This window comes from Haliaeetus albicilla, chromosome 16 (assembly GCF_947461875.1).
Source record: "Haliaeetus albicilla chromosome 16, bHalAlb1.1, whole genome shotgun sequence".
Lineage (NCBI taxonomy): Eukaryota > Metazoa > Chordata > Aves > Accipitriformes > Accipitridae > Haliaeetus > Haliaeetus albicilla.
The window spans coordinates 3,297,823-3,318,428 of record NC_091498.1 but is presented as its reverse complement, the minus strand read 5'-3'; the positions used below and the strand labels follow the sequence as shown (position 1 = coordinate 3,318,428).

Sequence of the window (20,606 nt, the reverse complement as noted above, 5' to 3'; positions counted from 1 at the left end):
ATACACGGCAAATGCCAAACCGCAACCACGAGATGCATGGCACAGCTGTCTCCGTGCCAGTGGGCATGGCAGAGCTAACCATAACCGCCTGCAAAGGCGGGCACCCCTTCTGCACTTGGATGCACAGGGAAGCATCCCAGCAGTGCAAAAGGGGTGGTTGCGCTGGCTCAAAGAGCCATCTTGCCTCCCCCGAGCATCCTCTGCCTCTTCCCTGCCTCCCCTGCCCACGACACGGTTTCCTCCTCCATCTCCCTGCCTGCACCGCTTTCTGAATTAAAGCCACAAAGGGCTGCGGTAAACAGGGCTGGTGACAGCCAGCGAGTCAGCATCGCTCAGGCTAGAGGCAGCAAAACAGACCAAAACCTGCAGATTTGGCTTCCTGGGGACTTGCCACACTTGTTTTCACGTTCCCGTTACAGGCTTACAAGAACGGAGGGAGAAAGTGCCACGAGCCGGGATGCAGGAGGCAGCGCAGGCAGCCAGCGTTCCCGACAGGACTCTGGGCAGCACCTGGAGGAGGGAAGGCTGCCAGATCAGCTCCTGCAACCAGTCACCTTGTAAACGCTATTAATAATGTCATCTCGGCTCCTCGCACCTCGTTCTCGCAGGCAGGAGGGGAATTTGCCAAGCTGCAGCTGGAGACAGGGCCCAGAACCTCCCGCACAAGCACGGGTGCTTTAGCAGTGGCCCCAAAACGCAGAGTGGGGTCACTGGTACCCAAGCCCAGTACCCATTTGTGCTCCAGCTGCTGAGGGGTTGCAGATAGGGGGACAAGCACAACCACGGGACGGAGCCGGCCACCATCCCCGGCGGAGCACGGCACACCCAGCCGGCACACGGCAACTCCGGGCTCCTTTTACATTGATTCCCAGTGCCAGCTGCAGCGAGGCTCAGGAAAAATTTATGATGGACACCGCGCCAGCATAAGAAAGTGAATTATATTACTCCCGGACACGATAACTCAAGGCAGCTGTCAGCCACAGAGCTGCGGGATTAACCCTTTGCGTCAGCCTCGGCAGCGGCACGGGAGGGTGGGGAGGCTGCCAGCCCGCTGGGTGACAACTCCCTTGGCTCCCTGCAAAATTAAACACTGAATTGATTCACCTTTGTTATACAGCGGGATCAGCTGGTGAAGCCCAGCCGTGCCGAGGCAGCGCCGTAAAAAGGGGCGAGTCAATAAGACTTATTAGATGACAGGCGATGGCATCCCGGGTGCCTTCTGCTTTCCTCTCCGCCTTCCTTCTAGGAGGCAAATCCCAATAGCTGGCTGCAGAAGGATGAGGCTGGCTATGAGTCCCAGAGCAAAAAGCTCCTCTGACAGCAGGGAGGGGAAAAAAAAAAAATAAAGAAAGAGGGGGAAAAAAGCAAGGAAAGCATCCCCTCCTGCTGTAGCCGGAGCACCAGGTAAACCGAGCTGCTCTCCCGCTGCCCCGTGCCCGTAGCCCGGGCTCGCTGCCTGCTGCGGCGAGGACAGTGGCCGCCGGCCTCCAGCCACCTGCCAGGGGCCAGCCCAGCACGATTGGATGTCGCAGCTGGCTCTCCAGGGACAGCCTGCGAGATGGGAGAAGGCAGAGTATCGGGAAAGACTTTTGGAAAGAAGGGGGGGGGCGGGGAGGAGGCACCGATCTGCACCCAGGTGCCACCGTGCACCCACGGCTGGTGGGACCCACACAGGCGAAAACACCCTCGCCGAAGCCGGATCAACCCCTGACCCACGGGAGCAGCAGCCAGCTCCTCTCCCTTTGGCAGGATTTTGAGCTCAACTTCTTTTCCAGTTGTTATTAGCAAATCAGCTTCCCCTGCCTCCCTGTGTTACTTATGGGGCTGTGTTAGCTGCCGCCCCAGCGCTCGCTTTGTGCCCAGACACACTGCTTGAAATCCAAATAAAAGACAAAAGAGGGAAGTGAAGCGGAGCCATGGAAAGCACCACCCCTCCCGCCTGCCTCCATGGGAAGCCAGCGACTCCTCAATGTCCCAGGGGTACTCGATTTGCCTCAATCGGCGATCGATGGCAGATGGTCGGACTCTGCTGGAGCCCTCGGAGGAGGCGATGCCGGAGCGGCTCAGCCTCTCTCCATGCTGCACATCCACACCGTGGAGGGTAAAAAAAAAAAAAAAAAAAAAAAATACCTTTCAGTGTGCCAAGTCCATCCAGGAACTTCTTGTACTTCTCCAAGTTCATTTTCTAGCCGAGCCCACCGCGCTCCTCAGCTGGGCAGCATCAGGGCGCCTGCGAGCCCCAGCCGCCGTCACCGGCTCAGCAGCCCCACCGGCCTCGCTGCCGTCGCCCTTTGACCACCAGCTCCGGCTGCGGCACAGCCCTCGCGTTTCCTTATTTGATGAAGCACATTAAAACCTCCCATGGCCGAGGCCACCCCCCTTTTGTGCAAATGAGCCCAGCACTAACAGCTAGTGCCCCGCACCATCAGGGCTCCCGGCATCCCTTACCCCTCCCCAGCTCCACGCCGGAGGTTTCAGGGATTGTATGTCCTGGGGATATTTCCAGCAAGGAGCACGTTCGAGGGAATTGGGAGGGGAAGGAAAAAAAACCCAACAGGCTTTAAGACTGGCAGGCAGAAGATGGGGAAAACGCAGTCAGTGGGCAGAGCGCAGGGTCCCTGTCCTCATGGGAAAAGCCACCCTGGTGACTCTGACAGCAGGCCACCAGCCTGGGAGAAGCCACCAGAAAAGTGCCTTAAAGTGATGGAAAAAAAGGGCCAGGTGAGACCCAGGAGCAGGTGGGGGTCGGATCCCTCCTGCCTTTGCCCCCAGTGCTCACCACGTGCTCACCCTGCACCAGCAGCAAGGCGCTTTCAGAGCTGAAAAGGAGATTTACTGGTTTTAAAGGCATTTCTGGCAGCAGGAACCAGCCCAGCATGATCCGAGGGGATCCGAACGCCCACCCTGCTCATTGCTGCCCTTCGGCAGGACAGGCGTCCACCGGGCACGTCCCAGGACTTCTGTCAAATCAAATAAATAATAATAATATCAGCAGCGGTGTTGAAATGTGCTTGTCATGGAGGCAGATCTCGCTTTCCCTTTATCACCCTAATGCCTCTCCGGAAAGATCCCAGCAGATTGAGCAAGACCCACCGCACGGCGCAGGATCTGCCCGCCTAGGCTTCGGCACGGCCGGCACCTCCCAGCAGAGCCGTCCTGGCACACCCAGCTTTGCCAGAGGGAGAAGAGAGAAACCAGAGCAAGGATGTGCTGCAGGAGCCAAATCACTCTCCCGCAGAAACCAGGGGTGGCAGCTCCCCACATCTCGGCAGGGCGAAGAGATTCCCTTTGTCCACAGGTACCGGCACGCGAATCCCCGGCTCCTTCATCGCGCGCTGGGGGAGCAGATCCACCCATCCCCTAAGCAAACAGCATCCCATGGCAATGCCCCACGTTATCCACAAAAACATTAATAAAACCCGTCTGCTCATCCAAGCCACCCTGGGACGGGGGGCACAGGGCCCCCGCTCCTCCACAGCTCTGCGGACAGACGGACACCTCTCCGGGCACAGACGTGCACCGGGGATATCACTTTCCTTCACGAGCAGAGCAAACCCCATGGGCCAGTTGCCGCTTGTGCCCCCGACAGCTGTTTGCCTGGGAACCGGGGAGCCAAAAATCACTCTGGGAGCTCCGAGGGGGAAACAGGGGCAGGTGGCGAGGTGCCCCCCCTGCTGCAGCCCCCCGCGCTCCAATTACACCGGGACCCTCCGCACCACTCGTACCCACCGCCGGGCTCGGGTGGGATGGAGGCGACACTCGGAGGACCCACTGCCATCAAAAAAAGCTGCCCGAGCCCTGGGGCGGACGCACGGGTCCACAGCAGCTGGTGACGGGCATCCGTTCATCCCGGCGAGATGGAGTCGATCGGATCGCCGGTGAGTGGCCACGTGGAACAGCCCGGCTGTGCCGGCCTCCGCCGAGGATTGACATGAAGGACCGGAGGCGCCTGGTCGGATGCAGACGGTGGGAGCCCTCGCCGGCCAGCACACCGCAGCCCGGCTACAGCCTCGGCATCGCAGGGCATCTGCTCCCACAGACATCCCCCCGCGCCTGCCGGCAGAGCCGGGAGCAGAATAAAGTTGTTGCGAGAAGCCAAGTTGTCACCACTAAAAATAGCACAATGGAATTTTCCTCTAAAGAAAAAAAAAAGAAAAAAAAAGGGGAAAAAAAAAACCCAACCCCTGTTTCTTGCTGACAAAGGGGCTGTGAGAAAGAAGCAAGGAACAGCCCCATGGACGGGGCACGGGGAACACCGTCTCCTTCCCCTCCATCACTCCCACGCAGGCACGGAGAGCAGAGCCCAGAGCGGGGGAGTGGGCAGTGCCGCCAGCATCCCTGTTTTATTTATCTCCATCCTCCCCTTCCCAGCAAAGGGGAGAGACCAGGCACTGCCGGGACAGCCACCGGACACAGCAAGCCTCCTGCCCCGCTCCCTAACGCGCCACGTAACACCAAAGCAGGTCAGTGGTGTGGGAAGGCACCCCGACACCCACCGGGCCCCCCCAAACCCCATGGCGATGGGGAGAAGGGTGCTTCCCTCCTCCTGTCCCAAGGGGGGTTAAGGGGAAAGCAGGTCTGACGCCACCAGACCCCATCCCAGCCACCAGACCCCATCCACAAGCATCCCGGCTCCCTCTCCCCGCCGCCGGGAACGCCAGGAATTCCCAGAGCTGGGAGGATCGTTCCAGCTGGCTCGATCAGCACACCAGGGCCGGGGTGGGGGGAGCCCCCAGTTCCCGGGACGGCCACCATGCAACCGGCCGGCTGAGGAATCCCAGCATCTCCCAGTCCGGCAACTGCCCTCTGCAGCAAGAACGAGAAGCATCCCAAACAGCTGGCGAGGATGAAATATCTCCACAGGCAGCGTCTGGAGCCGCCTGCAATAAAACCTCCTGCGCCATGGCTGTCCCCACCGCCTTCGCCCTGGGGCAGTGCCCCACGGGGGGGTTTTGCTCCCCAACGTGCACATGAGTGGCAGGACGACAGGGGGACAACGCTGCCTACCATCGCCAGCAGCGGGGCAGAGACCGTTCTCGCTGTGCCAAGGACATCGGCAGAGCCAGGGCAGAGATCCGCGGGAGCAAGCCTGGGGCGCGGGATGCATTTATTTTAGGAGAGCTTAGCCGGCACGGCTGCACCATCACCACCCCGAGCGAGCGCCCAGCGGGGACACGGTGATGGCCACACCAGCTGTCCCCAGCATCACTCGTAGCGGTCCTCGTATCAACTGAATGGTGCTTGAACCAGTGAGGTGGTGCAGGGGCTGCTAATTCATGTTAATTAGCTGGTGGGGCAGCTGCCGGCAGCGTGTGCTGTACAGGACTGCCGGGCTAGGGAGACGGCCTGGCCCTGCTCCACACAGAAAGGAGTCGCTCCCACTGGATAGTTTTACCAGGACGGCTCTTGTAGCAAAACTGCCCAAGGTCAACGCGAATCTCACTGCCACGGGAGCCCTTGTATACAGTTTCCTGCAGGGAAAAATAAGCTGCTGGCAAAAGCACTTCTGAAAGGCCACCACGGACCTGAATAGCGATTAATAAAAACCAAGACAGAAGTTAGACCCTTATTTGACACAACCAGAAGTCAGCACAAACATCGCACCGGGACCGAGGCACAGCTCCGTGGCTGCGCAGGACTGGGGCAGCCGGCTGGGAGGCAGCAAGGGCAGAGCAAGGGCTTGGGAGCAGGATGGGAGCAGGACAGGGCAGAGCTGGCTCTGGCCCCAACCGTGCCAGGACTCTGTCCTCAACCCAGGCAGGGGTCCCGGCAGAGCTCGAGGTGGGCAAGAGCAGAGGCTGGGAGAGAAGACGACCCACGCGGGTGCTGCAGAGGTGCGAAACGCAGCATCATCACCCGTGGGAGACTGGCAAAGCTTCCCTAGCATCGGTAAAAAATAGTCAGTCCGAGCAGAGGAGGGCAGGGAGAACAGGCAGCACGGGCACAGTTCCGGCCCCACAGCCCGCGCCGGCCGGCTTGGAATCACCGGAAGGAAACAGGGTCCAACAGGAAATGAAAAATGGAAATGCAGTATGTCATGCACAGGGAAACAATAAAAAAAACATTATTGTGGCCTCACAGCGCCCAGCCAGCCACCCAGAACTCACTGGTCCAGATTGCTGATAAATGGGGAGGTGACAGAGGGGCACTCCCAGTGCTGCAAGGCTGCAGCTGCAGGGACCAGGCACAAATGCAAGATGCTCATTGCAGACCGACTCGTCTCACCGCTGCCGGTATCAATGGATCAAGGCTCCTGTCAGCACCCTCAGAGCCTGCTCCCACACGGTCAGAGTGAGCCCCAGTCCATCCTGCCGGGATCAGCATCCCGCTTCTTGCCCCAAATCTCCCAAACCATCTTGCCAAATAGCCCTCCCCACTTCCCCCCCTTCCAGGAATCACTGGGCTTATCTGACCCAGAGGCAGGGCACATTATCTCAGATCACATCTGAGGACTCATTTTACCATGTCCGCAGCCAGACATACACCAAATCTGATCACCCAGCCTCCCAGCCCCAACACACATCTCCTCCTTGGGAAGCTGATGCTGCAGGATCCTCCTCCCCAGCCTCCAAGCCAAGCAGGATCCATCCAAACACACAAAAACCCACAACATGAGCTCGGAAATGAAACTTCCCAGTTTATAACACAAGCATCCTCCATGCTATGCAAATGCTGCCGTGCAGGGGACCTCCTTGGTGGTTTCCCTCTCCGAGCTGGAGGCTGTTTGAACACCCCCAAGCCCCGACAGCGAGCCCAGCCCCCCCAGACAAGGGCAGCGCTGAGATGTTAAATCTGGAGCTTCCAGCAAGCCTTGAGAAAGAGCGTCTGGAAGGAGAAGGGGAAGCTCGAGGTCAGCATCGAGCAGGGATGCTACAAGCCTGGCCACTTGGGATGCAGGAGAGGGGCTGCCCAGGCAGGGGACCACGCTGCCAGCAGGGCCAGAAGCTGCAGGCAGCAGGCAAAAGCTGCCAAAAATCTGCTCTCTTCCCCGTGCCGGGGAGACCGGCACCCTGCCTCCACCCCTGCTCTCCCACCGCCACCCAGCAGCGGCTCCGCCGGTTCCCACCCTGCCTGCAGACTCCGATGGGATGGGAAAGACGTGAGCAACCAGTTGGGGTGCGGAGAGGAGCCAGTTTGTAGGTCCTGCCCACAGACCCGCAAAGGCTGGCTCCGCACCACCATGCCAGGCAGGGAGGCACGTCGTGGGTGACGGCCACCGCCAGCCCCAGAAATTAGGGCTCCCACCGCCAGCCCCAGAAATTAGGGCTCCCACCGCCAGCCCCAGAAATTAGGGCTCCCACCGCCAGCCCAGGTGTGCCATCACAGCCACCGCTGCACCACCTCGCCCTGCAGGCAGTGATTGCCTCATCTGCCCTGGAAAACTCAGCTGGCATTGCCAGGATGCGTCCACAACACAGAGCTTCCTGAGGCAGTGACGTCCTGGGTATAGCCGAGCTGCAAAGAAGATTGGGGAAGGGCTGGATTTGTGCTCGAGGAGAGTGGTCCCACCCCAACGAGCGCAGCCCCAAAGGACACATTGTCCCCCGCAGTCCCTGTGCCCCCCGGGGCGAGCAGAGCCTGCACCAGGCAGCAGCCAGCCCTGCCCACGCTCCCCATCACGGGCACACATCAGAGGCTGCTCATGGAAACCATCCCCAGGGAATATTAATGAGAATGCATTTGTGCTCTTTCCCAAAGAGGCGATGGATTCAAATCAAACACCGCCCCGGTGACCCCCCTCGAACTAGAGCTGCTGCGATGCCGAAGGCTGAGCAGTCACAAATCCCACCCCGGGTGCCAGCTCTGCTCCCAAGCACCCACCTGACACCGCTGTTTGTGGCTGATCCTCAGGTGGGATCAGCTCACCCCCAAAAAAAACCTTCCTTCCAGAGCTTCCCTGGCCAAGCAGAGCCATGGGATGAACCGCACTGCTTCCCGGCTCAGCGCATTTCTCCCTGCTGCCCCACGCCTGTCCCAGCCCTCGTGCTCCAGTCGGCAGCGAAACACTGCCCCGTGCAGGAACCAGCTCGGCCACGGCAGATGGACTGAGCCCACGGCCCCGGGGAAGGGCTCCCGGCCCCTCTGGGCAGGAGAGATGGAGCAAAAAAAAGGGCTTTATCCAGGCAGCACCAGCACAGAGCAGCTTCTTCACACCCACCTCAAGCTCCGATGCAGCTTCTCCCCACACCGAGACAGGAGAAACTGGAAACTGAAATCCTCTGCTGCTTCCACAGCCTGGGTTTATGGTTTTAGGTGCACTCAAAGGGACTTACCACCCTGGTATTCAAACAACAGTGTTAAGACACTTTAAATTTAAATAAAACCTCTTTTTCTACTTCCCTCTGGGAGGTTTCTCGCCACTGGCACCAGCGACGGTATGTCCAGAGCAGTCTAAACTTAGCTGACACAAGCAAGACAAGCCTGGAAAGGAGGTTGGCCAGAAACCAGCAGACAGAGGTCAAAGACTCCGGTCTCGCCCCGAAGCATGAGCTGGGAAGGAAAAGGCTCCGACGGGAATGCGTGCAGTTAGTGCTGAGAAGAGGAGCAAAGGAACAGCCCGAGCCCTTTCCAAACGCTCGGCTCAGCGGAGAGCTGGCCGCTGAAACAAGATCAAAGCTTCCCAGCACGGCACCGTACACCGGTGAGAGTCACGCCGCGTCCTAGTGCCCGTGCCAGGAAGGTACCGTGGATGTGGCCACCTTGCACGGGCACCCAGCACCCCCGCCTCCCCCGGGGCTTTTCCCTCTGGACCAGAAGCCCATGGAAATGAGGAGAAGCAGCTGACAGCCCCAGGACCCGAGAGTAGGGCTCAGCCACGGTCCTGGTTCACTAGCGGGGCGCCAGGATGACGATGGCAAATTGCAATCGCTTCCGCCGACAATTTTGTGACCGGGGATGCCAGCGGGATGCGGGGGAGGGGGGGGCGGTGAAGGCACATGCCTCTCAGCGAGGCGAGCCCAGCCCGGGAGGCACCGTCAGGCTCTTGGGATGGTGATGACTCCACCGCGAAGGCAGCAGAAAGCTGGCCGGGCGAGGCGGGGTGGATCATCTCACCTGAAAAACCACCAACTTCATTTCCCTGTTGGCCAAAACAAACAGCACCTTCCACTAGGCGCTCAGGCTCCACCTTGGACACTCGGGTCCGGCCATCCCCAGTGGCAGCCCAAGGCTCCTGCCGCCTTCATGAGACCCCCTTGGTCTCTGGTCCCCTCGCCTGTACCAGGGAAGCCAGTGACTCCCACACGCATCCCAAAAAATCAGCGTTAACCGGCCTGATGATGGAAAGCCTGATGGCTCCCAGCCCAGCTTCCCTGAGCCAGGGACTCTCCGCTCTGACGGCGGCGCTCGGCCACCCCTCCTCCCGGGTGATGAAGAGGAAGAAGGGCTTCCTCTCCCCCAGCGAGGAGTCACCACCATGCCGCTGGCCCCGTCAGCACTCTTGAAGACCACAGAGGCCCTGTGCAGCCTGCTCAGCACCGCCTAGGAATGACGTTTATCCTTGCCGGATAAAATCCCAGCAGCAGCGGCCCTGCATCAGAAGGCAGCCGCATGCTGCCAGGCTGGCAGAGCTGCTCGGCTCAAGGAACTGGGCACCTTCGAGCTCCAAGACCCCAGCATTGGCGTCCAGACACCTGTAGTTGCATTTCTTACAGCAGAAGACAAGACACAAGTGGAAAAAAGATGCTTCTTCAGAGATGGGCATGGCCAGGACTGCCATCCACCACCAGGAAGGCTCCAGTCCCAAGAGGGAATGAACTCTGGTTCATTGATACAAGGGTCCCACACCTCTTCTGCCCACCCCGGGGTCTCCTCCAAGTCACTGGGAAGGTTGTCCCCTCCCTAACGGGAGCCAGGTTACTCAAACAAGGTGATAAGCCATCCCACACTGTCCCAGTCCAAACAAGCCAGACCACCACGGAGCAGGCAGAGACGGCACCGGGGGTGGGAAAAAGCTTCTCGGACACTACAGCTCCAGGTTTCTACCCCCAACCCCAAAAAAGAGTTAATTAACAAAAAGAAAGGATTTCACCAAGATTGATTAGTTAATGTTTACAGTGCTCTGAACAGGGAAAGCGTGACCTGTGCTCTGAGCGGAGCCCAGCAGCGCTGCCTGCACCCTTGCGCTGCCGGGGTCTGCCGCAGCACAGAGCCACCTGCCAGCTCCTGCTTTCCCGAGGGGATGGTGAGTGTCAGCACCCCCCAAAACACGATGGGAGGTATACACCGTGGGAACAGAGAGCGGCCCTCAGACGCTGAGCCCCACTCAGCACACCCTGCACCCACAGGAGGACAAACCAGGGCTTCCCTTCCTGCCCAGACCCCTCTGACTGGTGGCTCTGCCATGGTGGCAGCATCCAGAGGGGTCCCCGAAAACTCCACCGTCACGCCCCACACTACTGCCGTCATTCCCACCGGCACCCGTGGCAGCAGCGCTGCACGTCCCGGCATGTGCCGCGGCACCGCGATCCAGCGATGAGGCAAGAGGGGCTGGAAGCCGCCTCGCGCCATGCCTCCCCGGAGCAGCCCTGGGAAACTGGCCTGCTGGCTTTCAACTGGGCCAGACTGGTGAAGCTCTTGGCTTCCAGCTGCAGGTGCCAGGAGCCATTTGAGACAGCACAGCTCAGAGGGTGCTGCACCCCTCGAAGATGCCAGCAGCCAAAGGAAGCCACGATCAGAGCAGCTCTGCCACGCTCCAGGCACTGTGAGGTGGCAACAGGAGCCTACGCTCCCCCAAATCCTCCCCTTGAGCCCCATCCCCCTGCTCAACCAACGCCGTCAGGACCGGGTTGCAAGCATCACGCAGCACCCGGTATTGGGTCCGCCGGCAGCAGGGACGGGTGCCCCCGCAGCACCCACGCCAGCTCGCAGGATTGATGCAAACCTCCTCCCCCAGCACGCCTGGGAGCAGGAGCACCCCGGCGAGCACCGGCACCGCAGTGATGCAGCACACCTACCCGGCACCCCAGCCCCTCCGCACAGGCAGCTCTCCTCTGCCTAAGGTGGGTGTTTTTATAAAGAAAGAAATCACGGGGATCTGCCAGCTGGTTAACCCCTGCTCGTCAGAGAAAGGCAGGATTCGCAGCTCACCACGCCGGCTCCAGGACCTTTCCCGTGCTGCTGACCTCCCTGCCTCCAGACCTGCCCCAGCTTGCTCAACGGCGGAGGCCCCGCTGCTGAGATTGTTTTTATTTTTTTTTAAGGCTATTTTCTATTAGAAATAGAGTGGAGCTGTCTCATAGAAATGCAGGGAGGCATTTGCAATCTCCCCACGGCTCCTGGCTTCAGCAGCGCCAAGCGTCCTCCTTGCCCTCCGACGGTGCGAGCCGGTGCCAGCAGTGCCAGGTCCTGGTTGCGGCAGGTATCGGGTGGCCACCACGAGCCAAACACCAACCCTGCATGTCTCCCCAGGCGGCTTGGTCCCCCAGCAGTCACATTTCGGTGAAACTCTCCATTTTTGAAGGATTAAGAGGGGGAGGGGACAAGCCAGTGGAAAACTTGTTCCGGACAGGAAAAACCAAACCGTTTACAGGAGCTGCAATGGAGGAAAGCAGGGAAGAGACAACACGTCCACCAGCTTGGAGCCCAAGGACCCAAACTGGAGGCTCCCACCCAGCCCTCACAGCGCTGGTGGGATGTCCCAGGAGGGGTGGGGAGCTGGGAAAGGGTCAAAAGCAAAGGAAAGCTTTTATTCGGTATAAACAGTCATTTCCCCTACACCAAACAGGCACCACAAACAAGATCAAACAACACCCAGCAGGGTATTTCCAAGCAGCTACCGGCTTTCTACCATAACCCAGTGTAGAAATTAGATATTACCTAAAAAGTCCTCCTTTCTGGGGGAACCCAGCTACTCAACGAAGGCACCAACAGCCGGAGCACAGGGCGGGCAAGGGAGAGCCCAGCCCGGCACCGCTGGCCGGCGGTGCTCCAGCTGGACCAGCATGGACAGGCACTGTAATTTCAATTTCTTTTTTGGAACAAAGCAAAACCAATGAAAACGACAGCTCTTTCCACGCCAGCCGCTGGCACCCGCCGCACCGTTTCCTCCGCGTCTCCACGCTGAACCCAACTACATCAAAGGGGCTTTTTATTAATAAAAGTTTGTCAAGTACTTGGACGAGCCCGAGTCACGTTATTCAGCGCCTTTCCAAGGCGCCCGAAGAGGCTTTTATTCCCCATTCCCTGTGAAAGCGGAGCGAGGCTGCACGTTTCTCCCACCTCTGGGAGGTTTGAGTGGCACCCCCTGAATCGGGGAGCCGAGGAATCCATTATTCCCCTTTCTCTGCAGGCAGAAAGGAAAAGGAAACGGGCGCTGCGAGCGCCTGGCTCCTCTCGACTCGGCCATCCGCATTTTAAAGAGCCTTGGCTGCTAAACTTACAAAACAGAGCGCTAGGAGCCCTGTGGGGCTGAAATCTGGGCTCCAAGACAAGTCTATCTCTGCAGCGAGAAGAAAAAAAATAAAATAATAATAATAAGAATGGCAATGCACGCAACTCCCGGAGACGAGCCACTGACATCAAAACTGCACACTCACTGCCGGTACCGACACCGGCACAGCCGCCGACACGATGGCCTTGGGGAGCGTGTCGGCTCTTCGTCCCTGCCCAGCTGCGGCTCGGGGAGAGGGAGCCCGGCCCCGTGGGGGGCTACGGGAACACCGGGGCGGTGATGGGGGACGGTGGGTCCCCACGTACCTTATGGCACCCCAGCGTACGGGCACAGGGATGATGGATGTTGTGGTGCTCTGAGCAGCAAGGTGGGGTGCTGGGCATCCCACACAGGGGACACAGGGACCCGAGGAACCCCACACAGGGGACACTGGGGACCCCAGGAACCCCACACAGGGATGCTGAGCTGCCAGGCACCCCATGCAGGGGACACCAGGGACCCCGGGCACCCCACATAGGAGACACCAGGGACCCCAGGAACCCCACACAGGGATGCTGAGCCGCCGGGCACCCCACGCAGGGGATACCAGGGACCCCGGGCACCCCACGCAGTTCAGATATGGGGACACTCGGACCCGGGGCACCCCCACGCAGGGGACACCGGGGACACTTTCCCCTCGGACACCCCATGCAGGGGACACCGGGGACATTTAACCCGCGGGCACCCCACGCAGGGGACATTTAGCCCGCGGGCACCCCACGCAGGGGACGCTGAGCTCCCCCCGGCGATGCTCACCCCAACCATCCCGCCTCCAGCGCTCCGGCCGCGGGCACAGGGACGGCTCCGGCTCAACAACCGCCCCCCCCCCTCCCTCCGCTCCGCTCCGCGGGGCGGCCCCGCCGAGCTTCCAAGGCCCCACACCGGGCCCCGCCGACCATCCGGTACCTTTATAGCGTTCCAGCACGTCCTCGTAGGCCTGGACGAACTCCTTCTCCTGGCTCCGGTTAGCCGGGAGCAGCCCCGGCACGTACCCGGCCATGGCGGCCCTTTGTGCCGGCGGCCCCCGGTGCAGCTGCCGGCGCGGCGGCCAAGGCCGGTCTGCGCCCAGACCGCTTCCGCCCGCGCCGCCGCCCGCCCGGCGGCCCCGCCCACCACCGGCGGACACGCCCCCTAGACCCCGCCCCTTAAGGGCCGCTCCGCCCCCCCGCCACTGAATCCGGCCCCGCCCCCTGACACCCGCCCCGGCCCCGCCGCGACCCCTGGCGGCGGCGCGGGGAAGCCCCGCGGCGGGGGGGAGGGCGGGGCCAGCGGGGCCCCGCCCCCAGGAGGTGACAGCGCTGCCGCCCGGAGCTCCCCAGTGGCGACCGGTGCGCCCCAGGGCGTCCCAGCGCACCCCAGTGAGGCCAGGGCGACGCAGCCCAGCGCACCCCAGTGAGCCCAGGACAACGCAGCCCAGTGCACCCCAGTGAGCCCAGAGCAACGCAGCTCAGTGCACCCCAGTGAGCCCAGGACAACGCAGCCCAGTGCACCCCAGTGAGCCCAGAGCACTGCGTCCCAGTGCACCCCAGTGAGCCCAGACCACCACAGCCCAGTGCACCCCAGTGAGCCCAGAGCACTGCGTCCCAGTGCACCCCAGTGAGCCCAGGACAATGCAGCCCAGTGCACCCCAGTGAGCCCAGGACAATGCAGCCCAGTGCACCCCAGTGAGCCCAGAGCACTGCGTCCCAGCGCACCCCAGTGAGCCCAGGGCGACGCAGCCCAGTGCACCCCAGTGAGCCCAGAGCAACGCAGCTCAGTGCACCCCAGTGAGCCCAGGACAACGCAGCCCAGTGCACCCCAGTGAGCCCAGAGCACTGCGTCCCAGTGCACCCCAGTGAGCCCAGACCACCACAGCCCAGTGCACCCCAGTGAGCCCAGAGCACTGCGTCCCAGCGCACCCCAGTGAGGCCAGGGCGACGCAGCCCAGCGCACCCCAGTGAGCCCAGGACAACGCAGCCCAGTGCACCCCAGTGAGCCCAGAGCAACGCAGCTCAGTGCACCCCAGTGAGCCCAGGACAACGCAGCCCAGTGCACCCCAGTGAGCCCAGAGCACTGCGTCCCAGTGCACCCCAGTGAGCCCAGACCACCACAGCCCAGTGCACCCCAGTGAGCCCAGAGCACTGCGTCCCAGTGCACCCCAGTGAGCCCAGGACAATGCAGCCCAGTGCACCCCAGTGAGCCCAGGACAATGCAGCCCAGTGCACCCCAGTGAGCCCAGAGCACTGCGTCCCAGCGCACCCCAGTGAGCCCAGGGCGACGCAGCCCAGTGCACCCCAGTGAGCCCAGAGCAACGCAGCTCAGTGCACCCCAGTGAGCCCAGGACAACGCAGCCCAGTGCACCCCAGTGAGCCCAGAGCACTGCGTCCCAGTGCACCCCAGTGAGCCCAGACCACCACAGCCCAGTGCACCCCAGTGAGCCCAGAGCACTGCGTCCCAGTGCACCCCAGTGAGGCCAGGGCGACGCAGCCCAGCGCACCCCAGTGAGCCCAGAGCACTGCGTCCCAGTGCACCCCAGTGAGCCCAGGACAACGCAGCCCAGTGCACCCCAGTGAGCCCAGAGCACTGCGTCCCAGTGCACCCCAGTGAGCCCAGACCACCACAGCCCAGTGCACCCCAGTGAGCCCAGAGCACTGCGTCCCAGTGCACCCCAGTGAGCCCAGGACAATGCAGCCCAGTGCACCCCAGTGAGCCCAGGACAATGCAGCCCAGTGCACCCCAGTGAGCCCAGAGCACTGCGTCCCAGCGCACCCCAGTGAGCCCAGGGCGACGCAGCCCAGTGCACCCCAGTGAGCCCAGAGCAACGCAGCTCAGTGCACCCCAGTGAGCCCAGGACAACGCAGCCCAGTGCACCCCAGTGAGCCCAGAGCACTGCGTCCCAGTGCACCCCAGTGAGCCCAGACCACCACAGCCCAGTGCACCCCAGTGAGCCCAGAGCACTGCGTCCCAGTGCACCCCAGTGAGGCCAGGGCGACGCAGCCCAGCGCACCCCAGTGAGCCCAGGACAACGCAGCCCAGTGCACCCCAGTGAGCCCAGAGCACTGCGTCCCAGTGCACCCCAGTGAGCCCAGACCACCACAGCCCAGTGCACCCCAGTGAGCCCAGAGCACTGCGTCCCAGTGCACCCCAGTGAGGCCAGGGCGACGCAGCCCAGCGCACCCCAGTGAGCCCAGGACAACGCAGCCCAGTGCACCCCAGTGAGCCCAGAGCACTGCGTCCCAGTGCACCCCAGTGAGCCCAGACCACCACAGCCCAGTGCACCCCAGTGAGCCCAGAGCACTGCGTCCCAGTGCACCCCAGTGAGGCCAGGGCGACGCAGCCCAGCGCACCCCAGTGAGCCCAGGACAACGCAGCCCAGTGCACCCCAGTGAGCCCAGAGCACTGCGTCCCAGTGCACCCCAGTGAGCCCAGAGCACTGCGTCCCAGTGCACCCCAGTGAGTCCAGGGCGACGCAGCCCAGTGCACCCCAGTGAGCCCAGAGCACTGCGTCCCAGTGCACCCCAGTGAGCCCAGGACAATGCAGCCCAGTGCACCCCAGTGAGCCCAGAGCACTGCGTCCCAGTGCACCCCAGTGAGTCCAGGGCGACGCAGCCCAGTGCACCCCAGTGAGCCCAGAGCACTGCGTCCCAGTGCACCCCAGTGAGCCCAGGGCGACGCAGCCCAGTGCACCCCAGTGAGCCCAGAGCACTGCGTCCCAGTGCACCCCAGTGAGTCCAGGGCGACGCAGCCCAGTGCACCCCAGTGAGCCCAGAGCACTGCGTCCCAGTGCACCCCAGTGAGCCCAGGGCGACGCAGCCCAGTGCACCCCAGTGAGGCCAGGGCGACGCAGCCCAGCGCACCCCAGTGAGCCCAGGGCGACACAGCCCAGAGCGACGCAGCCCAGTGCACCCCAGTGAGCCCGGGCTGATGCAGCCCAGTGCACCCCAGTGAGCCCAGACCACCACAGCCCAGTGCACCCCAGTGAGCCCAGGGCGACGCAGCCCAGTGCACCCCAGTGAGCCCAGGGCGATGCAGCCCAGTGCATCCCAGTGAGCCCAGAGCACTGATCCGAGTGCACGTGGAGCCCTGCAGACCAGTGCATCCCAGTGAGCCTGGAGTGCTGTAGCCCAGTGTGCCCGGAGCACTGCAACCCAGTGCATCCCAGCACACCCAGAGCGCTGCATCCCAGTGCATCCCAGTGAGCCCAGACCACCACAGCCCAGTGCACCTCAGCACACCCAGAGCACTGATCCCTGTGCATCCCAGTGAGCTCAGAGTGCTGCAGCCCAGTGAGCCTGGAGCACTGCAACCCAGTGCATCCCAGTGTACCCAGAGCACCAATCCCAGTGCACCCAGAGTGCTGCATCCCAGTGCATCCCAGTGAGCCCAGAGCACCAATCCCAGTGCATCCCAGCACACCCAGAGCGCTGCATCCCAGTGCATCTTAGTGCACCCAGAGCACCAATGCCAGTGCATCCCTCTGAGCCTGGAGCACCACAGCCCAGTGCATCCCAGTGCGCCCAGTGCGCCCAGAGCACCACAGCCCAGTGCATCCCAGCGCGCCCAGAGCACCGCATATGAAAGCAACCCAGTGTACCCAGAGCACTGCATCCCAGTGAGCCCATAGCACTGCATCCCAGTGCATCCCAGTGAGCCCAGAGCACCACAGCCCAGTGAGCCCGCAGCGCTGCAGCCCAGTGCATCCCAGTGCAACAAGGACGTTACCTCCCAGTGCAGTCTGCCTAACCAAAGCACTGCTTCCCACTGTGCCCAGAGCACCGCATCCCAGCACATCCCAGTGCATCCCAGCGCTCCTCAGTTCACCCAAGCAGGGGAACATCTCAGCTGCCCCCAGCCCTGCTGGGGTGCAGACCCAAACCTGCCTGGCACCCCCACATCCACCAGAAACCCCCCTCAGCCCCCCCAAACCCCAGCCCTCCTGGTGATTCTGGACACAGCAGAGTGACACCCCCCCCCCCAAAAAAAAAAAACCCCAACCATTATGGGGACACTGGGTGGGTGTCCCCAAGCCAGGGGACACCCCAGTCCCCCCCGCCTAGCCCACAGAGCAACCCCTCACCAAGACCCAAGGCCGGATCCAGCCCCCCCCCCCCAAGGCAGCACTGGCCCCCCCAACCTTCTGGGGCAAATCCCGGCCTTTTTTGGCCACCACAAGATGTTGCTTTTTCACCCTGGCTGCGCCGTTCCCATGGCAACCGGAGGGCCAGGCTCCGCCAGCTGGGTAACCATGGCAACGAGAAAAGCCCCATCCCACTGGTGTGGCTCCCCACCATCACCCAGGGACACCCCCCTAAATCTCCCTCCCAGCAGCACCCCAGGGTGGTGGGGGGGCTGCACCCCGTATCCCTCCGGGGGATGGCGAGGGGCCACTGGTGACAACCACCATCCTCCTCCTCCTCCTCCTCCTCATCCCACAGCCTTCGGCCTGGGGGGGGGTTACACAAATCATCCCCCTCACCCCGGTTTGGGAGCCATCTCCCCTTCACCACGCCGTTTTAATTAGCAAAAGTAATTAACGTCGCACCGAGCTCCGGTGCCCGGCTGCATCCCCGGCAGTGCCTCCACGGGGAGGAAGGCTTAAATCCGGGTTTACCGCGCCGGCCTCGTGGCAGGGCTGCCTTTGTGCCCAGCGGTGCTGAGGCAGGGCAGCCGTCCTCGGGCGGCAGAGCATCCCGCCGGGCACGGCCACGGCTCCTCCGCTTCTGCCCGCGATGCCGCCCCGCAGAGGTGCCAGCGCTCGCATCTTCCATCCGACCCAAAAACACTGCGTTCCCGGGAAAAAGGGAATTCCACGCTGGCCAGCTGGCACTTATTCATTCCACTTTGGGCTGCTCGAAACCTGCCCCATCCCTACGAGCGGGCGGGTTTGCTGCTCCCAAGGCAGCAGAGAAGAAGGAGGTTTGTTCCCACGTCCCCGAGGATGAAGCACATCGCCCTCCGCTCAGCCAAGGCTGCCTCTGCCAGCGGCTGGGGTGACGCTCCCGAATGACAAAGGACTCCCAGGAGCCTTTTCAAACAGTCCGAGCGCAGCCCTTGGAAAGCCCCCGTGACGCCTCTCCCATCACCCCTGCCCACTGCCTCTGTTGCTCGCTCACCCCTCGCATCCTTGTCCCCCCCCCAGCCCCTCGCACCCCAGCATCACCCCAGCACCCCACCAGCATCACCCCAGCACCCCGCCAGCAGACCGTGACCCCTGGAAGGATCGAGTGCAAACAGGTTTAGGATGAAAGAACCTTTTCTTCCAAAAGCAACTCCGTCCCCCACCCTGTCCCGAGCCACAACCCTCATCCTCTGCCAAGCTGCTGGAGCGAGGCAGAGCGATGCACGGCCAAGGACCGGACTCTGAGCCCACTCTGCTCCCCTCCGTGCCACCGCCTTCCAGGGGGATGCCAGCAAAGCAGGGAACGGTTCCAGAGGCTGCCTGGGGATCCAGCCCAGCACCGGAGTACCGAAGGTGCAGGCACAGACAGCCCAGGATGGGGGGGACCAGCGTGTCCCAGCCCCCCGCGCCGGGGCACCGGCACCTCCAGCAAAGTCCTCGCTGGTGTGTCCCCTCCTTGGGCATGGCTACATTCTCCTTTCCTTAGCTCTAATGGCCAGAAGGGATGCAGAGATCATCGGATCTCATGGACAGCGAGGAGGAAGAGCACCCGAGATCCATGTGTGTCCCCCAAAACCGCCAAGGTGCTTAAACTCCTGCACCACCTCCGCAAGGTCCATGGCCAGGCGCGGGATGGGGCTCCCCAGCCCCACACGATGCCCAGGCTCCATCCCTGCTGCTGGGCTTGGCTCCCTGGTACTTCTTCCCGGGGGTTCCAGGGAGCTGAGCCGCATCCCCCTCCCCAGGCACACCGAGAGGTGCCAGCCCCCCCGGGCACATCCCGCCAGCCACTGTCCCCAGTCCCCGAGCCCCGTGGTGGGGACAGGCACCAGGATGGCCGGCACACTGCAGACAGTCCCACTGAATAATGCAAGGATCTGAATCAATATTTCAGCTCATTTTCAAACCTGGTGACACAAAACTGTCTCCAAACTCTTTCTTCCCAGCTCAGCACTGTCTAGCTGCACCTCGCGAGTTATTTTTAATGGGGAATCTGCATGAGACCGCATTTTGTGACATCCCCCTGCCTTTAATCATGGGCTGGATCTAGCCAGCGTGACGAAAAGCGCTCGGCATCCCGGGCAGGCAGGGGGAAACGCAGCTGGGGAAATGGCTGTGCCTCAGCAGGGTCTGGCCCCGGGGCGTGGGAGGGTGCTCAGCACCCAGCAGGATGGGGCTTTTGGGGCAGAGCTGGTCCACGAGCAGTGATGGGTATGGTGGGGTCCCCTTAGCCCGGCAATCTCCCAGCCTCGACGGTGCTGGTGTTTGGGGCAGAGCCGGCCGCACCCTGTGCATTTGCTTCCCCCAGCCCCAGACAGCGCGTTTTTGAAAACCGTCATTTGAATCAACTGGTTCTTCCTGCCCCAAGACGCCCGCGAGCCAGGATGGCACAACTCACCCGAGCGGCACCACGGCACGGCCAAAGCCACACGCACCCCACCGTGCCGGCATGGGGTGGGTAGGGCAGGCAGCCAGCATCCCGCTGCCACTCCTGCCCAGGTGGGATCTGCCACGGTCTCCCCACTCCCAGTGCTCCCAGTCTGAGTCCCCACAGCGCTCAGGGACCCTCAGGAGCAGAGCCCAGCGCTGGGGCTGGTTTGCCCATCAGCTGGGGGCTGGCAGGGCAGAGTGGGCGCCTCGGGAGCTCGCCTCCACCAGTGAGATGAAAGCCAGGCCCTGGGGTTCCCTTGGGGCGGCAGCCGGGAACAGCCCAGCCAGGGCTCAGCAGGGACCCCTTGGCACAGCCCTGAATCCCCGTTTGCTCTGGCAGGAGCAGATCAAAGGCCCCCGGGATGTAGCGAGAAGGGGCCAGACCCCAGCAGCCACAGATCAAAGCCCCCAACAGCCGTTTGTCCCGGGTGAAGAAGCAAATCTCAACTCTGGCACCGAGGGCTTAAGCAAAGCTCCTCCATCCTCCATCCTCCCTCCCCGGCGGCCCCAGAGTGGGATCCCCACCAGCCCCGTCAACCAGCGCTTGGAGAAGGAGCCATCAGCCATGGTGGGTCTATCCCTGTCTTTGTTTCTCCTTCCCATCCCTGTCTCTTCCCCCCGGGGTGCGACAGCAGCCGGCGGGTATCG

At 62.4% G+C, this 20,606-nt stretch overlaps 1 protein-coding gene across 10 annotated transcripts in view; it reads right to left on the bottom strand.

Annotated features, from left to right (window-relative positions):
* MACF1 (microtubule actin crosslinking factor 1) overlaps positions 1-20,606 on the bottom strand; it is a 148,542-nt gene that overhangs the window by 127,140 nt on the left and 796 nt on the right. The window contains exon 1 of one of the 10 annotated variants that reach the window (XM_069803055.1): positions 13,337-13,492. The exons of the other annotated variants lie outside the window; for them this stretch is intronic. Coding sequence (XP_069659156.1) covers positions 13,337-13,430 — 94 coding nt within the window. The 5' untranslated portion in view covers positions 13,431-13,492. Of the gene's footprint in view, positions 1-13,336; positions 13,493-20,606 lie in introns of those variants that run through there. 10 annotated transcript variants of the gene reach the window in all.